This window comes from Rhynchophorus ferrugineus, unplaced genomic scaffold (assembly GCF_030347505.1).
Source record: "Rhynchophorus ferrugineus isolate W39M unplaced genomic scaffold, kcgeb_rfMv2 rfM5, whole genome shotgun sequence".
NCBI lineage: Eukaryota > Metazoa > Arthropoda > Insecta > Coleoptera > Curculionidae > Rhynchophorus > Rhynchophorus ferrugineus.
Window position 1 is genome coordinate 13,907,690 of NW_027472584.1, and position 22,455 is coordinate 13,930,144.

At 31.5% G+C, this 22,455-nt stretch overlaps 1 protein-coding gene and 1 non-coding gene across 7 annotated transcripts in view; both read right to left on the bottom strand.

The window, feature by feature from the left end:
- Window positions 1-4,458: 4,458 nt before the first annotated feature.
- LOC143197098 (uncharacterized) overlaps window positions 4,459-22,455 on the bottom strand; it is a 155,411-nt gene continuing 137,414 nt past the window's right edge. Inside the window, exons 6-9 of one of the 6 annotated variants that reach the window (XR_013005924.1) lie at window positions 8,140-8,443; window positions 5,490-6,948; window positions 5,053-5,157; window positions 4,459-4,992 (exon numbers count right to left, since the gene is read on the bottom strand). Coding sequence is in view for 1 of the 6 variants with exons in the window: in XM_076405263.1 (XP_076261378.1) it covers window positions 6,922-6,948; window positions 8,140-8,443 (331 nt within the window). In the remaining 5 variants the exon portion in view is untranslated. Of the gene's footprint in view, window positions 6,949-8,139; window positions 8,444-22,455 lie in introns of all 6 variants that reach the window. The other 5 variants (XR_013005923.1, XR_013005925.1, XR_013005922.1 and 2 more) reach the window with 5 other exon arrangements.
- On the bottom strand, window positions 16,192-16,298 carry LOC143197829 (U6 spliceosomal RNA). The gene has a single exon (XR_013006080.1). It is a non-coding gene; the product is annotated as a U6 spliceosomal RNA (small nuclear RNA).

A 22,455-nucleotide genomic window follows, 5' to 3' on the forward strand; every position in this document is an offset into this window, starting at 1 on the left:
GCAGTTTTAATTATAACTTAAATAACTTTTTTCATAAAATTTTTAATATCACCATAATCCTATGGAATAGGTAGACCTATGAAAATGTTTGCTGACGTTTTAATATATATCTTATATTTGTAATTTTTTAATTAGTATCACGTAATTTTTCATCAGTATTATTCATGCTTTTGAAGATATTTTTGTCATAATTATTTTTAACTAATCAATGCTGTCTAGTTTGTTAGTTTTTTCTTAACAAATGTTAATGTGACTTTCCACCGCTGACGTAACGTGGGTGTCAGCCGTCTAGCACGTAAGAAAACTTTGCCGCTCTGTTATTTAGGTATTAAATATAAAAGGCTATAATATACACGGATGTGTCGGCAATCCACGGATTAGTGGTATTTGAGTACCTTCAATTCATCTTTAGTGTTCTTATAGCTGCGATAATTTTGCCCGAACTACACCAACTAACTAATGAACTACTTCATTGATTCCAGTTAATTGAATGAATTCAAACGAGAAAAAATTCTTATGATCTAGCCGGGATCCTACCGATTACGCACGATATGAAATGTGAAGGGGTTTAGTTTAAAACATTAAAACTATTAAATTACTTTAAAATACTATTTTATTTTAAGGAAAGAAACGGTGACTTGAGGAAAGGCGCGTTCGCTACATTATAATAATCATATTTACGACCTCTTACATTGATAATAGACAATATTAATTTGTTAACTAAAACTTTATTCGTCTACTTTTTAGACAAGGTATCTATATTTGTTAGCCATAAAGTACTCATTCCTGATCAAAAATAGTTTTTGATCAATTTCAATTTTGAGGAACTTCTCTCACAGCTGACATTTCCTTTGCAATAATATTATCATATTATCATAATATTTAAATATTATCCAGCTTGAATTACACAATAAATTTCATACAAATAATTCAAGTGAGTCCGCATTAATTAATTTATTTTTGTTGCCAAGTTATTTTTATTCCTCAGTATTATTTGTAGATTACATTTAGTGTCGTTCGAATCTATTATATAGCCGGCGTTAGATAAAGAAGCTTATCCGCCAAGTTTTGTAGCTGCTGAAAACGCTCACGCATTTCTATAGTGATTCCATCTAAAGAAGAAAATAGCTTGTTTCAATTTATTTTCATAAGAAATTTAGCATCTCTAGTTCCATCATAATATGTCACATGTTCCTTTTTGTTATATACTTCTGAGGTTCCATGGAAACTTCTTCACATATATTTTTTGCATAACTTACAACTCCACCTGCCCATTCCTCTTGTTTCTCTATCTGAGCGCATAGTCTTATAATATGTCAAGTTCTTTTGATTCATATGTCCCTTTGATTGTAAATGTAGCATTGGTTGCCAGAATCCCAAGAAACAAAGAAAGGAAATTTACTATATCGTAACTAGTAACTAGTAATGTTCCTGTGTCTGATCTTGTGTTCCTGTCATTCTTTCTAAAGCGATGTTAACTAATTTTGTAATAATATGATGTCATTTTTACGGTACCGTCTCTTGCACTTTGTAGTTTGTTTTAACCCCGTTTTAAACGTTGTTGTGGCTGCTATTAGAGCTTCTTAACGATGTAGGGAGATGGAAAAATTATATATAGTTTCAATGTGTTGAATGAAAACCCTTTCTAGTCTTAAATTATCATTAATTATCAAGATTTTGCTATATATGTTATTGATCAGGTTCGTATTATTATACGGATTAAAGAGCTGGCTCGGGTTCATCGCGCCGGAGCAGATATATAAACTTCAGTTAATGCAAAACAGGATCCTAAAGGAATATCTGAGTGCCCCATGGTTTGTCAAAAATACATTGGGAATCTGACACACATCTCGTTTGATTAGACTCCTCAAATTCCCAAAACTCCTACATCAAATCGCTGTCAGAGTCGTTAGTGCTCAACTAACCCCTCGGCATTTACCCGCAAAAGCAGCGAATTCCTTTTGCCGCTTAAGAAAATGTTCGCTTCCAAAAATATCTTCACGGGCCCGAAAATAAACTGACATCAACAAGGAAACTTATTAGCTGATAATTCAGACACCAAAAAAAAAATTACAAAACTATACTGAGAAATGCCGATCATAGAAGAGGTTTGCAGGAATAATGTGGCCGCTGATTTGGGGTCTCATTATTTGACCTTTTGGATAGAACACACAACGGTCAAGTCCCAAGTAAGGACCTGCGTTAAGATCGTGGAGCGATCAGTAAAATTGAAGGTTGGCAGGTAAAGACATAGAGTTCTCTATGGGTAAAGAATCGCGGATTGCTATCGGTTAAGAATGGCTTGTTTGGGTTGGTTGAGAAATAGTTATTCTATCCAAGGATTAATTATGCTGGTTTAAGTTTATTGCCATACAAGAGACAGATATATTTGTTTGTTATTTATTTCATATCTTCTACACGTACATGACAATATTAAAACAATTCCTTTTGAACACACTAATTAAATTAGTTCCTTTTATTCAAATTCATTTTAATTATTTTAAAGTATTGAATACATTTAATTACTATTATATAGTTACTACTACTAATATATAGACCTACTATTATTACTATATATATATATCTATTAACTATATTTGTCTGTAAAGTGTACTCGCGGCATAGTAAATTATTACTTACTGTAATAAACGGTGGTTAACCTTTATCACTTGTTATTTAATAATTGTCAACAAGCCAGATATATATTGGAAACTTGATGTGTTAAATAGAAAGCATTAGTTAATAAATAATCAAATATTGATTAGATTGGGAGAAACTAAAAAAGAGTTTATATGTTATATAATAGGGATGTCGAAAAAATATTGATATTTTTAGCCGATATTTTTTGACTGATATATCGATATTTTTCGATAATTTTTCAAAAAAATCAAATATATTTCTTAAACATTATAAAAAATTATTTTTAATATATAGAAATATCGATTTTTTCTCGCCGGCCGACACACTTATTCTATAATATTAGTACTAATATTATATATAGTCTATTCAAAGTTTTTTCGTACACACGTCATCAAGACGTTTAATGTATTGCCTGTCGCATTTTGTAAATTTGTTTCATAATCAGACAATATTTTCCTTCTCATTTTATTCTAGTTAAAAAGAGACACAATGCTATCTGATTAGTTCGAACACGTAAATGAATTAGTCTGTTAAAATCATCCGGATGTCACACGTATGAAAAATTCTTGAAAGCAATAGTGATAAGAAATTATAACTCTAACCTATAAACTATTGTGGCTGTATAATTAACTGTAGTGTTTAGATGTACTATAATGTTAAAATAAATTATATTTGATAACAATTGTTTAAAATAATTTTGTTTAGATTAGAATTTTGTTGTATATCAAAGCCAAACTGACCTAAAACGCAGAGTGGATGCGGCAACATTACGACGTTTTGACGTCATAAATTTAGATGACTTATGTACAAAATAATTTTGATTAGACTATAGCATAATATCATAGTATAAGATGAATCATTATATGAGAAGTTAAATGGTATTTTTTATGAATGTTCTACAGTTCATGCAACTAACATTACACGCTGTAGTTTCGGTAGAGTATATAGGCTCAAGAGGTTTAAATTGTTAAATGTATATATTTAGACAATTTGAAGAGAGCATATTCATGTATATGAAAAAAAAAAACGAATCAACTTATGTTTTTAATATAAAAGAGCAGGAACAATTTTAGTTTTATTTTAATGGCTATATATCTGACCATAGTGTTATAACTGATTTTATAGAATCGATTTGGTGAAGGTGATTGGGCAATTAAAACCCTGAATTCAACCGAGTCGCTCTGTATTTATACTTTATAAACAACTCGGTTAAAGCCACAATACAGAATGAATCAAGATGGTAGGATTTTCATCCGACCCGGGTGGCTTTAACACGAGCATGCGCCGTGGCGTTCATACAATTTTATATATCAAGGCAGCTACTCTAATATTTATTTATGCAACCTTATATACATGTGGTATGGTGACCATTGCGTATGCACCCAATTATTTTTATGTCGAACAATAGTTAAAAACTGCCAAACTCTATTTATGTTTATTATATATTACGTTTTCTTATTTATTACTTATTATGTATATAGATCTACATATGTTATATAGCATTATTGATACAGTACTGGGCAATCTAAAAAATCCTTATGGTGTCTAGTGAAGTTTGTGACGAATGATATTTACATTCTAAGGGTTTCGTTTACGTTAGAATAAGATTGAAACTACAAAACGACAAATAAAATAAATGTTTTTGTTACACGTTTCATAACATATATTTACATATATTTAATATATATATATATATATATATATATATATATATATATATATATATATATATATTATTAGTCTGTTCTATATACAGTATAATCAAAAGTTCTTTTATTTTTGGTAAGGATTTGAGGGTAAGGAAAATAAAACAATTAATTTGCTTGCGTTGCTCACTAATTTATTTATTTTGGAGAAATATGCATATACAAACATTTTACATATAAAATACGTAATATGTAATTTTTTGAATATTGTGGCTATGGCTAAGTCCTCAAAAGTTTTTTAAATTTACATTTTTTAGTATTGTCAGCAATTTCAGCATCACAGAAAAAATGCAGACCAAAAAAAGTAAGATGAAAGATAGAAGGATAGATATGTTTCAGGTGTTTTACAAGTTCTTACTAGAAGTTAGATAGTTTTGATATAATACAGTTTTTGGAGTTTTTGAGTTATTTTTAATTAATAACAAAAAACTCCAAGAACCATTATATTAAACAGATAAATACATAATTAATTTCTGTATGAAAATACATCCAATTTACAATAGTTGTTTTAGGTTAATATTCATATTAACAAATCTGGGCCCCTATAATTTGTTTAATATAAATACTTTCCAACCAAAATTGACTAGAAAATTTATTGTCAAATATCTTGTCAGGTATATACACATATGCATGTTTTATGTTTCAGCTGTAAAAATATCTTGTTCATAAATACGTTGAATATCGTGATTTCAAAGTTATTTCTTACAATTTCTCTATGCTTCCATATCCATCGGAAAAATCTATACGCTATACTCAAGCTAAATATATAAAAAAAGTTTTACGATTTTTAATCTGAACTTTCTGGATTTTGCTAAAAATAGAAACAAGGGACAACAGTGAAAAATATCATGGTATTAACTTAGCAATTTTCAAACAAAACAAATTTTTCATCCTTTTTCATAACATTTCGAGCTTTAATTAAATTTATAAATGTTGTTTTTCATTCTTTGTCCATGAAAACTTTAGAGAAATTGTTTGAAATAAATTAATTAATATACTCTATACCTGTTTCAAATGCAATGGCTACCGTCATAAGTTTATATCTAGATTACTAGAAGGTTATTGTCAAATAATCACAATGTCTATTTTACTTTTCTTTATGTATAAATACTCGTGATACATTAGGTACTTTTTATCATTTACCTGTCTTATTATTGTAGTAACAATCGTCAAAAGTACACAAGTCAAAATATTTCAGCTAAAACATCTTCTTCGTCATGTTTTGTGTGTTGCATATCAAATGGAAATTTAATTCCATTTTATTACAGTTTTAGCTGAAATAGCACAATATGATTGTTTATTTTTATCTATATACCATATTTATGTTTACTCTTGAAAATACCACGACATTTTAAGGCGGATGATATGCTACTAATAGTATCAAAACAATACGAAAGTAGTTAATTTTTGTCTATATTGTATGCAACTTCTGTTACATATATCTTCTTATTTCATTTCAAAGTTGACTATAGGTTTGAGCTGGTGTCTTGTATGAATTTAGTACAGTCTGAATTTTACACAAACTTGGAAATATTAAGCTCATTTGAACAATTAATATACGATTCTTTTATATCGTATTGAAACATGTCGGGTTTTATTCAAACTGAAATACATTCATACATTAGGATATGATCTATATACTAAATCTTTTGTTATAATACGTTATTAGAAATTGATTCTGATTAAAGATCCCCAAGTGGGAATTTAGAGGTAGGTTCTGAAATTTGAATGCGCCTGTTTTTTCTTATCCTAATTTAAAAGGAAGACGAACGCATTTAATCTTGTTATATTGAAAGTATTTTCAAGCATTGTTTATTATCATTTTAAATTCGGAATTAGTAAATATGTTGTCATGAATCGATAGATATGCAAGGAATTGATGGTGGAAGTTGGATATGTCATCTATAGTTTAAAATTCAGCCTCAATTTTTTAACCTTAATTATTAATTGTTGTAGAAATAACTTTTGATGAATAATACGTCTTACAGTAAATGTTTAAAAGCATTATTAACGTCTATAATATAAGCCTATATCATTTTTTTATCGAATTGGTGGTACAATATAGGGCTCCAATCATTAAAAAGATATTTATGATCGGACACCATAACCACTAAATTTAGAAAAAATATTGTCATTATTTTTGAGTCTCTTTATTTCAGTTTTTTTTTGTTTTAGCTTTGATTATATATATACTTTTTAATGATATTTTGTACTAGCCAAACAAAAAAATGCATAATAGGCATTGTTTTGTCATTTTTTATTTAATACACCTATATAAGTACATTTAATGTAGGTTTTTTTTCTGCTTGTATGATAAAACCAATGTCCAGCCTGCTCAACAATTGCTTTTATCATAGTATTATGTGATTATTTTCTATGATTGACTTTAGCACTTAATTAGCCTAGATGTAACACCAAATGACAAACACGACATTTTTTTAAATATTTTGCAAAAATGCTTTTGATGCTACTCTACTAGGTGATGGAGTGTTTTAATTTTCTTTCTTTAAATTATAGGTTAACGTTGAAATTTTATTGGCGGACCATTAGTACATCAAGATGATATAATCTTTACTTACAATATATAGCCAGTATATGCATCCTGAAAATGAAAAAATTGATAAATTAGTTTTTAGTCTTTAGTTCTCAATAAATTCGTTTCTCCAGTTTATTATTGATATTATTGCCGATTATATTGTCCTTGTATAGGGTGGGCTAGTCGTTATTTTTTTTATAATAGTTGTTTTTTAGATTTATTTCCGGATTTAACTAATATTGACAAATATTTTTATATCAAACTTCCACTCTAAGAAACAGTTCGTCTTATTCTGAATAATATTGAGAAAGCTATTAGTCTATTAGTATATTTAAACTTCAGCCAAGCTATCTTATAATAGGATGATGTATATGTGAGCATCCATCCAACACTAAAACATAAAATACCTAAGTCCCGCCCTCAACCAAGGACCCAACGATGGAGCTGGACCTATAAAACCCCGACACAGATATTCGATGGTCTATCCCCCAGAAAGCGACTTTGTATAAGATGCTAGTCTATCTGTCTCTACGTGTTCTGTGTCTACTCCAAGTGTTCCAATCCAAGAAAGTCCGCACGTGACTCAATGCCCCATGGTTTATGTGGAACGTCAACACTCACCTCGAATCCGGCGCCTTATAACACGACAACAATCTGATCAAATCCCTACCCATCCACAAACCCCGGTAGCTAATCAACTACGACAATCTCAGTCGTAACCCAAGGTCTCTGTTGCCCGCAAAACACACTCTATCCCGAACCCGAAGCGCCATCAGCAAAAGACCACTTAATACTGGAATAAGAGAAAAAACCTCGACGGTCTCTTCTTTCTCCGGGCTCCCTCGATTAGCTGTGGCGTCAACTGTAAATTATCAATCACTCCAATAAACCATAAATAATACCGTTAGTTTATATCACTCAATCACAGTCCATCCTCACTTCTCACATATATTTGTCAATGATGTAAATTTTGGCAGTTATTTAACTCATATTATTTTTCATAAATAACTTGCAAATAGAATAAAATAACAATTATATATATTGGAGCCCACCCTATAATAAAACGATACGAATCTATTATTGTATAGTAGCACATGCAATAACATTTATTAGTACACAACTGCTCCTTTTTGAAGTTTGAATCTAGTCAATATTAGTTTGTTTTTGAATAATCGATATAATTTAGAATTAATACATATGTAATAAAATGGCGTTGTAGCGTTATAACGCTGACGAATAATATTGAAATTTTATTACCTTTCTACTCACACGAAGGGATCCACTATCAAAAAGATTGGGCGCCAACGACCTGACTCGTACTCCTGGGTGCGTCCGAGCATATGGCGCAAAATCAGATACAAAACGAGCCATCTGTCCTTCGTTTCCAATTCTTGTTCCAGGGGCTAAGAGGTCTGGGAACGCTATAATGCCACCCCCACGAGAACTGCCTCTGTCGTCTTCGACAACTGGTTCGTCGTCATCTTGGATATCGGTCATATCCGACGAATAGAGTATCTCCGGTTCGCCCATTTCATACGAGAAATGGTCAGTAGTGTACCGTCTAGGGAAAACAAAACATATTTTCACCAAATATATTCGAAAGAGAAAAATATTCGCTTTATATTATGGATAATCAAATTATATTTGTGCACGTATAAGGGTGATGTAAAAACAATATATCTATATTATTACTTTTACATCATCATATAGAAAATTACTAATGATTATTAATAATGACTAGTGCTTATACAACAAAATATTTATTCTATTTGTAAATAGTTGAAGAAATATTTCTAGATATTTAGTTTTGATAAATACATTTTATACATTTAAATTATGATTAATAAACTATATCAATATAAATTCTAAATGGTGATTTTTATTAGAACTGCCTTGCGCAGTCACCATATTATAAGGAGAGATTTATACGAATGTGATAAAGTTTTTATTAATTTTTGATTATGAATGATAAAATACATTTGAAACATATTTGAATCGAAACAGATGACGATTGCTGATGATGATGAATCGTATCTGATGATAAAATAAAATATTAGATAGTATCGTCAGAGTAATATTGGCAATATGGGATTTTAAGAAATATTAAAATAGCATAGTAATTTTTTTTCTACAAATTAAAGTTTGACCTCATGCTTGTCACGTGTAACATAATTTCGAATATTACTATTCCATAAATATGGAGAGAATTATATTTATTCTGCTATAAATATAAGCAAACCTTTATAGTTGTTTCTATTATGTTCATTTTCTATTCATTTTTGTTGTATATCCAGCGTGTAATAATCATAACTAATTTAATAAGTTAGGGAATTACCGTCTTAAATAATTTGAAAGAAATCTTGCAAAATTTGCAATTCTAGACAATAATAATACTATGAAAAGATCTTCTGGAATCTTCAGTAATATTTCTTTTATTCGTTCAATTCATATTCTAAAGATTCTCGTTTGCAGAACAGATTTAGCTTTCACTAACTGGTACTTTAGTTTAGTGGTTTATGCTATGTTAAATTCAGCTTAAGTCAAAGTATATGTATAACTTTACACTTTCAACTTTACAGATACAGGTTTATATTTACACCGTTTGAAGATAATCTAAAAGGTGCAATGCCCAATAATGAAATAATAACTTAATCAAATTCAAATTGCTGCATGGACTTCAATTAAATTAAAGACAATTTCTATATCAGTCCTATAAAAAGCATTGCAAGTAAATTAACTCAAATTTTAAGAGGGTTATCAATAATTAGTATTTAATGTACATTTTAATTTTATTTCCTAGGTTTTATTTATTGAATTTATTGATACGACGCTATAGCATTAGGTGATTGCATTTTTGGATTTTCTCTAACATATATTTTTTATAACTGTCATAAAATAATAATAAATGAATATAATCAATAATGTTATTTTGAAAATTATTAGTTTGAATATGATGTAATTATTTTTATTTTTATTAAAATTTATTTAAATATTTATTAAAATAAATATTTATTGGATTATAACATAAATTAGTTTCAGGAGTATAATGTTTTTTAGAAAACATTAATAAACATTTTAGATATTTTTTTAATATCCATTTCAAAGTGTCCTTTTACCAACTAGGGGTTTATCTGAATTGGACATATTTTTTGGCGTGGGCACTGAACCACGGTCCTCGGCATTGCCTCCGACTGGCAAGTGACCAATTTATAAATCATTCCAGAAGATATCCGGTCCTACCCAGCCTGGTTTACTGGCGTGACTGGGATCATTTTCCTTGTCGGATTTTACACTCTTGCCTAGGACAATCGCAAATATTAAACAATCACAAACATAAATTCACGACCATGCCCCCAGCAGGATTCGAACCTGTGGCTATCGCAAAAGTAGGAGGACCGTCCTGTTGCCTTTACCACTACGCCACCAAGCCGGCATGTCTGTTACTGCAAATAAAGATGAGTGAATCCTATTCAGTATTATAAGTTATAATATTTGAGTGATCTCCAAATTATTTTTTAACAATTTTAATGAAAAAGGTGAGTTTTAAGGTTTCGATATTCGTGTCGTACCATTTATCATAATTTATATACCAGTCTTTTTGGTATTAGGTCAAGTTGAGAGTATCTTCCGATTAACCAGTACTGTTGCTTGAGTTTGAGTCTAATCTGCTCTGCTTTTTGTCTAACATGATGTTTCCATTTTAACCTACGATCGGGATATATTCCGAGGTATTTAGCTGATTCTGCTTGAGGCATTGGGCATTCGTCAAGTTATATAATTAGGTTTTTACCATTTCGCCGCAACGGAAAATTAACATGGATAGATTTGGAACTATTAAGCTGTATTTTCCAGTCTCTAGTCCATTTGTATATCTTGTTGACCGCTACTTGTACTTTTCTACAGCCTTAGATTAACATCTTTTGCCGTGATAACTCTGTCGTTTGCAAATGTTCCAAGTACTGTTTATTTTGTGGTTGGAAGGAGAAGGAGCTATATATGATTTTTATATTTATTTTTTGCTTGGTTATGTAATAAAAATATTTGACACTGTGTTACTGAAATAATTTTGTATAATATTTTAAATATTAAAACATATATATTTAGATACAAATAGATATTTTTTGCCGCATGAAGTACAGAAATGCATTACATGGTCTTAAAGTAATGTATTATGTATTATCTATCTCTTTTTCTCTCGCGGAGTTGTAAATACAGTTATCATATAAATAAAGAATAGTAAATTTTATTCAGAATTACAAGGTATACTCTTTGATTAATCTTACCGTTGTGTAGGTTAGTTATTACTGCTTATTTTGGTTTCTATTAATTTTATTAATTTAAACGAAATTTTTAAACTAATAAAATCTTGAATGGAAAAAATTGTAAAATATATAATTTGTGAACCGAACTTTTATTATCGTTGTTTCTCTTGAGTTTTCGTATCATGCAAGCACTAAATACTAAGACATATTACATAAATGCCTGGCTAATATGTTGATTAAGTTTGTTGAGTTATTGGAAGTCATCACAAATAATGAAAAGGAATATTTCGGTTATAACGATTGTTGAACTCTGTTAATTATGTCTAACATTAGTTTGTATTAGTTGCGGAATTGTTATCGAGATCTGTGTTTAGCTAATCATCGGAATGCTGAGAATTGGAGGACATAACCCAAGCCAATATTATTTTAAAATAGGAAATACAAGGACGAGTTACGATACGAGTTTAATTTTTGTTCTATATTTATGCAATTTATTATTTCACATTAATTTTACGGTAAAAAATGTTAATATTAGTTTTATTACATTAGAAATAGAAAAATATTATATCTTGCACTTCTTCAATTTATCTGTACTTTTCATTCAACATTAAAATTCCTCCTAAAACCTTTGCCTCGTCTCATTTCACTTAAGTTCTAATGCTTTTCTTGTTTATATTATTTCATGATATAGAGCTTTATTGAAATCTCCCACTTTCATTTTAAAATTCAATCTCCACTTTACGCCTTTCTCTCATTTGTTTTGTCTTGTTTTTGCTTTGGTCAGCCTTTAATAATTTTAATATATATTCTGCTCTCTTAAGCTTCTTTCTCTCTTATAACGATAAAGTTTTAACATTAGAACTTTAGACATTACTTTTAACATTAGAACTATAATGTAGAATATTTGTTTGACTATAAATGGTCATACAAGACATAGTCAAGACGATGCCCTGACTGTTTTTTTACCTCATTGTTTAATGTTTGTTTGTTAATGTTTGCTAGGAATATCTGTCCGATATTGAGGGCCCAATAAACGATGTGGTACACGTTTTGTGGAACTTGGAGGAACGAGGGAGTTCTAGTTTATCAAAAGGTTGGCTTTCTCCCTTATTTTTACTCGGGATTGGAGTTATAAATAAATAAAATTTATCTTTGTTATAGAGTGTGTATAAGTCTCGCATTTACAGATAATGTACAATAACTTATTGTCGACTAGACCTAGGGCTTCTTTCTAACCTGAATAATAACATTTTTAGTTTCTTTAAGGAATGTTTGTAAGGCTAATATTTTTGAATTTAATTTTTTATATATTGCTTCTCTTTTATCTTTATAGCTCTATATTTTAGTCTTGTTTGATTGTCCTTTATTTATTTTACATTGAGCTTGTAAAACCCTAACGCTTTTTAATAATTATAAACTATAATAATACATTTAATACAGTTTTTTGAATTAAATTATATATTTGCTTAAATTTATACTTTTTAATTACCTTTTATTTCTACAATATTACCATAATAAATGAAGTAATCATTCTCAATCTATCTCATGGTGTTAACCAAACCCACTCGTCATCAGATTCGCTGAATAAAGATCCAGGCGACAGGTTACCTTGACGAGCGCAATGTAATATTGCCGTCAATCATAATCACGTTAGTTACAGCTGTGACATTTATTTCACATAATCAAATGGCGAATGCGGTGGCACCGAAATATTCACGGTATTAATTATAAAAAAGACGAATTTATATTTATTCTGTTTTGTAAATATATCACATACACGTGTTGCATATATATGTGTGTTTTTAAATTTGTTATAGGAATATAGGATTAAATTGAAAAATATTTAAAACACGAATTTTTATATCGCGAATATCAAAATGTTTTTAATTTGAATTTCAAAAACGAACAAGTGCCCACTCGTAAATTGATACTAGTAATTGATATATTGATAGGATGAAATATGTATAGAAAAATATAAAGCGGATGGATAAAATAATAGGAACATCTGACATATATACAATATGAATTTATTAATAAGGTGTTGATCCACCATTTGCTTCAACAACTTCATTCGATGGAATGTTGTCCCATTTTTGTACTAACAGGTCAATTGAAAAGTTCCCGACTTGACACATAGATGGCGCTACTAGAATTAAATCCATATGTTTTTTTAGTTAGCCCTAACCCTTAGAAGATGCGTGTATGTGCTGTCGGATCATTATTCTGTGAATTATAACATTTTGAGTGAAGCAACTTTTGTTATTGTGAAAAAAATTGATGAAAAGGAATTTCGCGTGAATATCAGCTTTTTTCGATAAAATATTGCTTTTTGAAGGGAAAAAATATAGTTTAATCAAAAACTTGGCTTGATGCCGAGCTTCCGGGCACTGCCCTAGGAAAATCAACCATCAAGGATTGGTAGCTAAGTTTAGACGTGGTGAAATGATCACCGAAGACGGTGAACGCAGTGGACGCCCAAAAGAGGTTGTTACCGACGAAAACATTTAAAAAATCCACAAAATGATTTTGAATGACTGTAAATTGAAATTGAATGAAATAGCAGATACTCTAAAGACATCAACTGAATGTGTACATTATATCATTCGCGAATATTTCGGTATGAGAAAGCTCTGTGCAAAGTGGGTGCCGCGCGAGTTCACTCTTGATCAAAAACAACGACGAAGCAGTGTTTGAAGATGATCAAGCGTAATAAACCCGAGTTTTTGCATGGATATGTGACAATGGATGAAACATGGCTCCATCATTTCACTCCGTAGTCCAATCGACGGTCTTCTGTGTGGACTGCACACGATGAACCCGCTCCAAAGCGTGGGAAAACCTAACAGTCGGCTGGCAAGGTTTTGGCGTCTGTATTTTGGGATGCGCATGGAATAATTTTCATTGACTACCTTAAAAAAGGAAGGACTATTAACAGCGACTATTACATAGCGTTATAGGACGAAATAACCGACGAGACAAAATCGCCGAAAAACGGCCGCATTTGAAGAAAAAAAGTGCTGCTTCACCAAGAAAATGCACAAGTCAGTGAAAACGATGGCAAAAATCCATGAATTGGGCTTCGAATTGCTTCCTCATCAACTGTATTCTCTAGATCTGGTCCCCGGCGACTATTTCCTGTTCTCAGAACTCAAAAGAATGCTCGCTGGGAGAAATTTTCGTCGAATGAAGAGGTGATCGCCGAAACTGAGGTCTATTTTGAAGTAAAGGACAAATCGTACTACAAAAACGGTATCAAAAAGTTGGAGGGTCGCTATAATCAGTATATCACCTTTGAAGGAAATTATGTTGAACAGAAAAACCAAATTTACCAAAAAAATGTGTTTTACTATTGTAGGCTATAGACCGAAGAAATACTTATTGCCAATAGGGCAGATTGTGGACTCACGAAGGGTAATAAAAGAAACAATTGTAGGCCGGGGACTTTTCAATTGATGTGTTAAAACATCCGCCAATTGATTTTTGGCTCTGTGTATGGGCGCATTGTTTTCTTGGAATGTGGCAGTGTTTGGTGCAATTTGCTGGTCATAGTAAGAGCTTCGTCATTGAGGATGTAGATATATTTATTCGCAGGAATGTGAATGAGAGGACAAGCCAAATACCACGATATTGCCGCTCATTTAATAACGGAATTTGGAATTACTGTAGGCTTCTTTTGAGATTCTCCACACAGTAAGTCGGCCTTTTGTAGGAGACAATATAAACTATGATCCATCGGACCGTACCACATTCTTTGAATCAAATGTCCAAGTTTTATGAGAGTTGTACCACTTCTTTCCAGCTCAGCGTTGGGTTTCATTATAAAGGGTTGCAATCAATGTTAGCCTTGTGGAGCTTCTGTCGTACTATGGTAATATTGTCGAAAGATTATTATTGCAGTAAGTGTTGAGTTCTGTTGTCACTTTTGTCAGGATAGTTTCAGGTCGTCTGTGTTACGATCACTTATGCCTTGGAACAAAAGAGAAACTTTATTTAGATCCCTGGTATTTTATACGGGCTTGATACAAGCTACAGAGCCCTGTACTAACCCTTCTTCTTCTATTCTACACTGGCTCTTGTATCGACTCAAATCATATATTTAACAGTCTGACCATAATTAATGTTTCTCGGTCTATATGTTTTGTACCATTTCCAGGGCTTTATGGAAATTCTAGTGATAGGCGACTGCAGACTAGATGGAATTTGTGGCGTCAGCTATTATGATGGCCTCTAGAGAAGTTAATGCTATTACTTGATAGAAAAAAGAGCCTGTACCGAGACAGCTCTGGTTTAAACCTCAACGAGCTGGCATACTTTATCAAAAGCAATTCGCGTCTAGATGCAAGGGGGGATCTCTGCTTCGCAATATAGGCTATCAATTGGGCCGGTGTGGAAAGCCCGCAGGACGATTATTTATATATGAAGAGCTGACAAAAATAGAGCATTAACTGCCATATTCTAATTTGTTCACGGTTAAGTCTTTGTAGATATTTAATAATGCGATTCTATGAGCACCCCAATGATAGTTGGCTAAGGGTCAAAGCAGGTTGATATCTGCTAAGAATTTATTTCTGATATAATTAAAGTGTGGGAACCAACTGAGGTGAGAATCAAATACAAGCCCAAAGAATTTCAGGACAATTCCTTCATCCTACATCCTACAGAAATGCACATTACTGGATTCGTTGAGATAGAACGATAATCGATAAGACATTTCTGCAATAGGCTTTGACTTTGTGATTCTTATGATAAATGACAATATCATCCGCAAAATGTCGGACCTTGATTTGTTTTGGGTACCATCATGTTGATCAAGCTAAAAGCTGTGAGGGACAGGATTGGACTTATGTTTGATTCTCGCGGTACTCCATTTAGTTGGGGATACGAGGATGATAGCGCAAGATTAAGTTTAACCTTGAAGAATCGGTCCCGTAAAAAAGATAGTATGAAGCGGGTCCCATTCTACATTTATTAAGTGTGTTCAGTATTTTTCATTTTTTACGTGTCAAATGCTTTTTCAAGGTCCATAAAAGCTGCAGCGGTATGTTGTAAAAATGTGGAACGCTTCACGATTTTCCGTGTCATTCCTGACTAGGGGCCACGTAAATCTCCTCTGAATCGTTCCAATTTTAGTATATGTACCACCGAAGCCAGTACGATCCGATAATTAATTGAACAGTATAACGGCGATGTTTTGATCACAGAACCTGTTGAATAATATTTTATGTATCCATTTGGGATATATCTACTTATGCCATTGTTTTATTCCAATCTCCAAAAAATTTCTGAGGGTCGTTCTTTTTGATAGTCCTGAACATTTCCAATTGTTTGCTTAATCTCTAGTATGCTTGCGAAAGGACGGTCCTTCAGGGTTTCCTAATTTTTTGGGAATAGCAAAAGTTTTACCGAGAATATGGATGCTGGGCATGTGATCATTACAGTATTGTTATTTTGATCAAAATTCATCCAAGCGTGAGCTATTGGTATGCCTCCACCTTTACTTTACAACATATGTTTTACTCATATCAGATTTGTCGGAAACAACATCCTATATTCCTAAGATTCTATTGTACTTTATATTATAATTATAATAAAATTTGATGAAAATTCTCTGATTCGCACCCAACACAGCCTGTGGAATTACAAATATCGGTTTCTTTTTGAACATGTCTCGTAGATCAGCCTTGAAAATATTACAATATGGAAAATAGCCTCTATATGTAAAAACTACATTAAGAATTCGGATCAGTTGAAATAAAAATAATGGGATCAGAGCGATTAAGGTAAATAATAAATGATCATCAGGTGACTAAGAAACTAACATATGCGAAGGACCTTTAAAACGAACTGGGCAGATGCCAAGCCATAATTTAATGACTTCAAATATATAATCCGCTTTCCAAAAATAAATTGAAAACAATTTACTAATAACGTATATTAAAACTAATTAATAAATTGAATTTTGTTATTTCATTAATATTTTGTAGTTATATTTAGAACATTGATTCAATTTGTGCTTATACTTTTAAGCCTGTAATTAAAATAAAGACGAGATCAGTCAAAGAATTTTTTCGAAAGTATCCATTTGTGTTTTCCTGATTACGATCTCGGTTTCTACTGAAATTTAATTTAAAAGTGTTATTTATAACTTTCCATTAAGTTTTATCCCAGTGTTTTAAGGGTATTACTATATTTAATTAATATTGATTTTAATATAAACTCATGTGAATTTCTTACAATTTTTTTTGTTCGGTTGTATTTATTTTGTTTTTTTAAAAGAATTTAGATAATTTTATTTTCTCTGCCATTATGGAGCATATATGCATTTTGATAAATATTAATATTTACTCGAAAAATACAATTATTGAGAAAAACTGGTATAATATGGGGCAAAAGTCCCGCTACCATTTTGATTACGCGCCATCTTGGTTATATGACGTTTAGCTCAGTTTCGTTTTAACCATTGTGTTTATTATGGATAAATATACGCCACAAGAATAAGTACAAATGGTGACAATATTTATTGAAAATAATCGTTTCATTATGGCCACTCAGCGGAAATTGCGTCAATGTTAGCGGGACTTTTGCCCCACGTTATTCAATATATATTAATCGAAACATTTCTACAACTTTTTCTCTAATTTATGGTTACATGGAGATACCGTGTCGAAAGAATAATATTGGTTTGGTAGCGATCCAATCATTGATTAATTTTCGCACTTCTTTAGCATTTCGAAATGATGCCGTATTGATCTGAACAAGTGGTGATGAGAAGGCACTGTGTCTGGTAAGTACGCTGTGTGTGTATCCTTCATAACCCTTGCAATATGTGGCCGAATGTTATGGAAGAGGATGGCTGCGGCTGTTATTCTATTATGGCTATGTCTTATTATTAATTGACGTCGGTGGTTGAATGATGATATTCCTTTTCGGTTTCGATGTGGATGGGTCTTCTGAATTAATCTATAATATTTTGCGTTTGGGGTTGTTGCAGCAGTGGAAATCCACTTGTCATCTCCAATCACAATATGCCATATATTTTTTTTGTGGGAAGCAATGATATTGTTTCGGTTCGAAATGATATTTTCAGTCAATTTGTGTGGTAACCATTTCCCCTGTTTTGGATTTTTCCAGTCGTATATAAAGGCCTGAAAACTATTGATTCATCAACTGCTAAGTTTATTATAGCATTTAATATGAGTAGCACTTTAATTTACAACATAATAGGGTCGCAACACATTAATTAAGTTTAATGAGCAAATTTGAAGGAGAATATTAAAGTTTGTAATAAGGACAAAGATAGAAGTCCATCATATGAAGTAATATTTCTTGATGTTGTCTAATAATAATTATTACATTAAAAATTAGACCTGCCAAATCCTAAAAGATCTTTACTACTGATTAAAGTATACTGGAATATCATATGGAAGTGTGTTAATTCTCATATACATATTATATATTATTCAGCGGATATGTGGTTTACTATTGATGATAGAGAATAAATATGTATGTATATTTGAGTGCATTTACATCGCAAAAGAATGATCACAAAAAAGTATGAAAAGGAAAAAAAGGAGGCTTCTTCTTCAGATATCTGATTATCTGGAGATTAACTGACTTTTTAAATATAGCACTGAGTAATAAGTATTGACTAATGAGTACTGATGAATTAGTACTGAGTAATGAGGAATATTGAGAGTGTGTCTTGTTACATTAACTGATCTAGTTTCACTATTAAAAGAGGTCAGATTAGTAAAGGTTGACTATCAGCAAGATATTATGACATAATCATAAGAATAAAGTGCATAATTTGTTCATTTTAATGTGTATTTGTTTTAGACAAATTATATTCATCTTGTTGCTATTGTCGTATCACTATTGCTGGACTTTTTTCCAGTGTTTCTTCAATCCAGATATAATTTGACATTGGTAGATCTTAGGAGTGATGGTGTTTCGGTTTTAATAGTTTGCAGTACGTTGTTGAAAACATTCAATTCAGGGGATGAATATTTCGTTTAGGTTGTAATATCAGTACTTTGCAGCTAATTTATATTTTCATTTTGGATTTTCTTCGTTATGTAATATATGTCACCAAAAGCCTTCTTTATTTTAATTAATTGCCAAGTAATTAAATTCTAGCGGTGAATTGATTTATGATAGCTATCTTCCATTTTTATGATCGTCATATAAACGATGTTCAACTGTTGGTTTATTTAATTTAGTCGTATGGTTTTTTAATGAGATGCTTATGTGTACGGTTGCAGTTTTTTTGCAGCATTCGTTTAAATTAAGCAACAAAGAAACAAACACACAAGAAAGCTATGAAAGTTCAAAATACAGTTTTAAGTGAAAATATTAATAATAGCTGATGAAATATAATTTTTGATAGACAAATTTTTAATCGGCCATTGAAATACTGAAACAAACCTTCGACTATATTCCTCATCATTAATACATAGCCGGCACTTGAGGGGAGTGTCTACTTCTCAATCAATAAGATGCTGTTGGTGCTGCAGGACTTGCAACGTTCTTCCCTAAGTCTCGTCAGAGCTGACGGTTTACAGCTGTATTGACGTCGGAAAATATTTTTTACATCGCTTTCTATGATTTTGATCCATATTTTTTTTTGAAACCGTTTGCTGTATGTTGTATGTATCCAAAAGATCGATTTCGTTACAGAAGTGTGTAAAGGTATAATATGGGGCAAAAGTCTCGCTACCATTTTGATTGCTCGCCATCTAGGTTATATGACGTTTAGCTCAGTTTCGCTTTAACCATTGTGTTTTGTATACATACAAATTTTATTATGGATAAATATACGCCACAAGAATAAGTACAAATGGTGACAATACTTATTGAAAATAATCGTTCCATTATTGCCACTCAGCGGAAATTGCGTCAATGTTAGCGGGACTTTTGCCCCGCGTTATTCAATATATATTAATCGAAACATTTTCTACAACTTTTTCCCTAATTTATGGTAACATGGAGATACCGTGTCGAAAGAATAATATTGGTTTGGTAGCGATCCAATCATTGATTAATTTTCGCACTTCTTTAGCATTTTGAAATGATGCCGTATTGATCTGAACAAGTGGTGATGAGAAGGCACTGTGTCTGGTAAGTACGCTGTGTGTGTATCCTTCATAACTCCTGCAATATATGGCCGAATATTATGGAAAAGGATGACTGCGGTTGTTATTCTATTATGGCTATGTCTTATTATTAATTGACGTCGGTGATTGAATGATGATATTCCTTTTCGGTTTCGATGTGGATGGGTCTTCTGAATTAATCCATAATATTTTGCGTTTGGGGTTGTTGCAGCAGTGGAATCTACTTCTCATCTCCAATCACAATATGCCACATATTTCTTTTGTGATATGTTTCGGTTCGAAATTACATTTTCAGTCAATTCCAATCGTATATAAAGGTCTGAAATCTATTGATTCATCAACTGCTAAGTTTATTATAGCATTTAATATAAGTAGCACATTAATTTACAACATAATACTGTCACAACACATTAATAAAGTGTTATGAGCAAATTTGAAGGAGAATATTGAAGTTTGTAATAAGGACAAAGATAGAAGTCCATCATATGAAGTAATATTGCTTGATGTTGTCTAATAATAATTATTACATTAAAAATTAGACCTGTCAAAGCATAAAAGATCTTAACTATTGATCAAAGTATACTTAGTGTGAATACTATTTACGCTTAAAAGCTATGTTACTCCACGATGGCAGTCAATATCCTTCCAACCTATTGCATATTCAGTGATTTTAAAAGAAACGCATGAAAACATGAAATTAATAGACTTAATCAAATACAAAGAATAAAACTGGAAAGTTTGTGCGAGTTTTTTGAGTTGAAAATTGTTGTTATATTGCTCGAACTACAGGGAGGTTTCACGAAATATTGTTGTTTTTTCTGTTTGTGGGACACTAGAGAAACAAAAACCATTATGAAGTTAAAGATTGGCCATAAAGAACTAACTTTGTTTGTCACAGATCAAACGACATATGAACCGAAATATGAACCTCTTATTCCACAAGAAAATGTGATTCTTCCACCCTTACAAATAAAACTTGATTTAATGAAAAATTTTGTCAAGGCCATGGATAAAAATGGTAAAAGATTTTTGTATTTAAAAACTGTTTTCTCTAAATGAGTGATGATAAGTTAAAAGAACGATTTTTGTTGGCCCACAAATTAGAAAACTTCAAACAATGAATTTGAGAAAAATCTTACCGCGAAAGTGTTAGCGGTTATCTCTAAAGAAAGTAATTTATAGATTTTTAGGCAATCTTAAAGCTGAATCTACCGAATTTTTAGTGAATGACTTGTTACAAAGATTTAAAACAGTGGGGTGCAGGTGCAGAATGTCTTTAGAAATATTTTTTTTGTATTCCCATTTCGATTTTTCCTCTCTAATCTTGGAGTGTGGTGAGTGACGAACAAGATGAACGCTTTCACAGATAAAAGGGATAGAACAGTGTTGTCAAGGAAGATGGAATGCTAACATCTTAACAGATTACTGATTGTGTATAATGAAGGAGGATTCTACTGTTCATAAGAGGAAAAGTTGATATTTCGTCATTTTCTTTCAGAATATATGGCTTATTTTTTCTATTGACCACTGACATTGAGCTATTTTGATTTATTGTCTATTTGTAAATATATATTACTGTTTGTTCTAAAATTAATAACATAAATAAAAATATATGATTTAAAATTGTCACACTGTCTATATCTATTTATGGTACTTTAATTTATTATACCTTTAAAATGGTACGTGTTATAAAGAGTCCATTCAAGTTTTAGTGTTCAGCAGATATAATTTGACAAAAAAATGTTTTATTTAATGTTATAGAACAAGAAAAAATTGTCACACAGCCACGTGACGTGTTGCGATAGCCGCGGGTTCGAATCCTGCTGGGGCATGGTCCGTAAATTTATGATTGTGATTGTTTAATATTTATAATTGTCCTAGGCAAGAGTGTAAAATGCGACAAGGAAAACGATCCAAGTCACTGCAGTAACCAGGCTGGGTAAGACTCGATGTCTTTTGGGATGATTTCTAACTTCTTCTTCTTCACATCTAATAGGATCTCGGACAGAAATATGTAGAATTTTTATTAGGTATGGCAATTGAAACACCTCAAGTTTACAGACTAGTAACAGTGTTTAAGTCTCCGACCATAGAGAAGGATTGGAAAGATAAGCGTTCGAAAGAGGTGGGTTTTAGTCTTGATTGTTTTGTTTCCTCTTTTCCACGTTGCTTCGGCAGTAGATACAACTTTCGTCTCC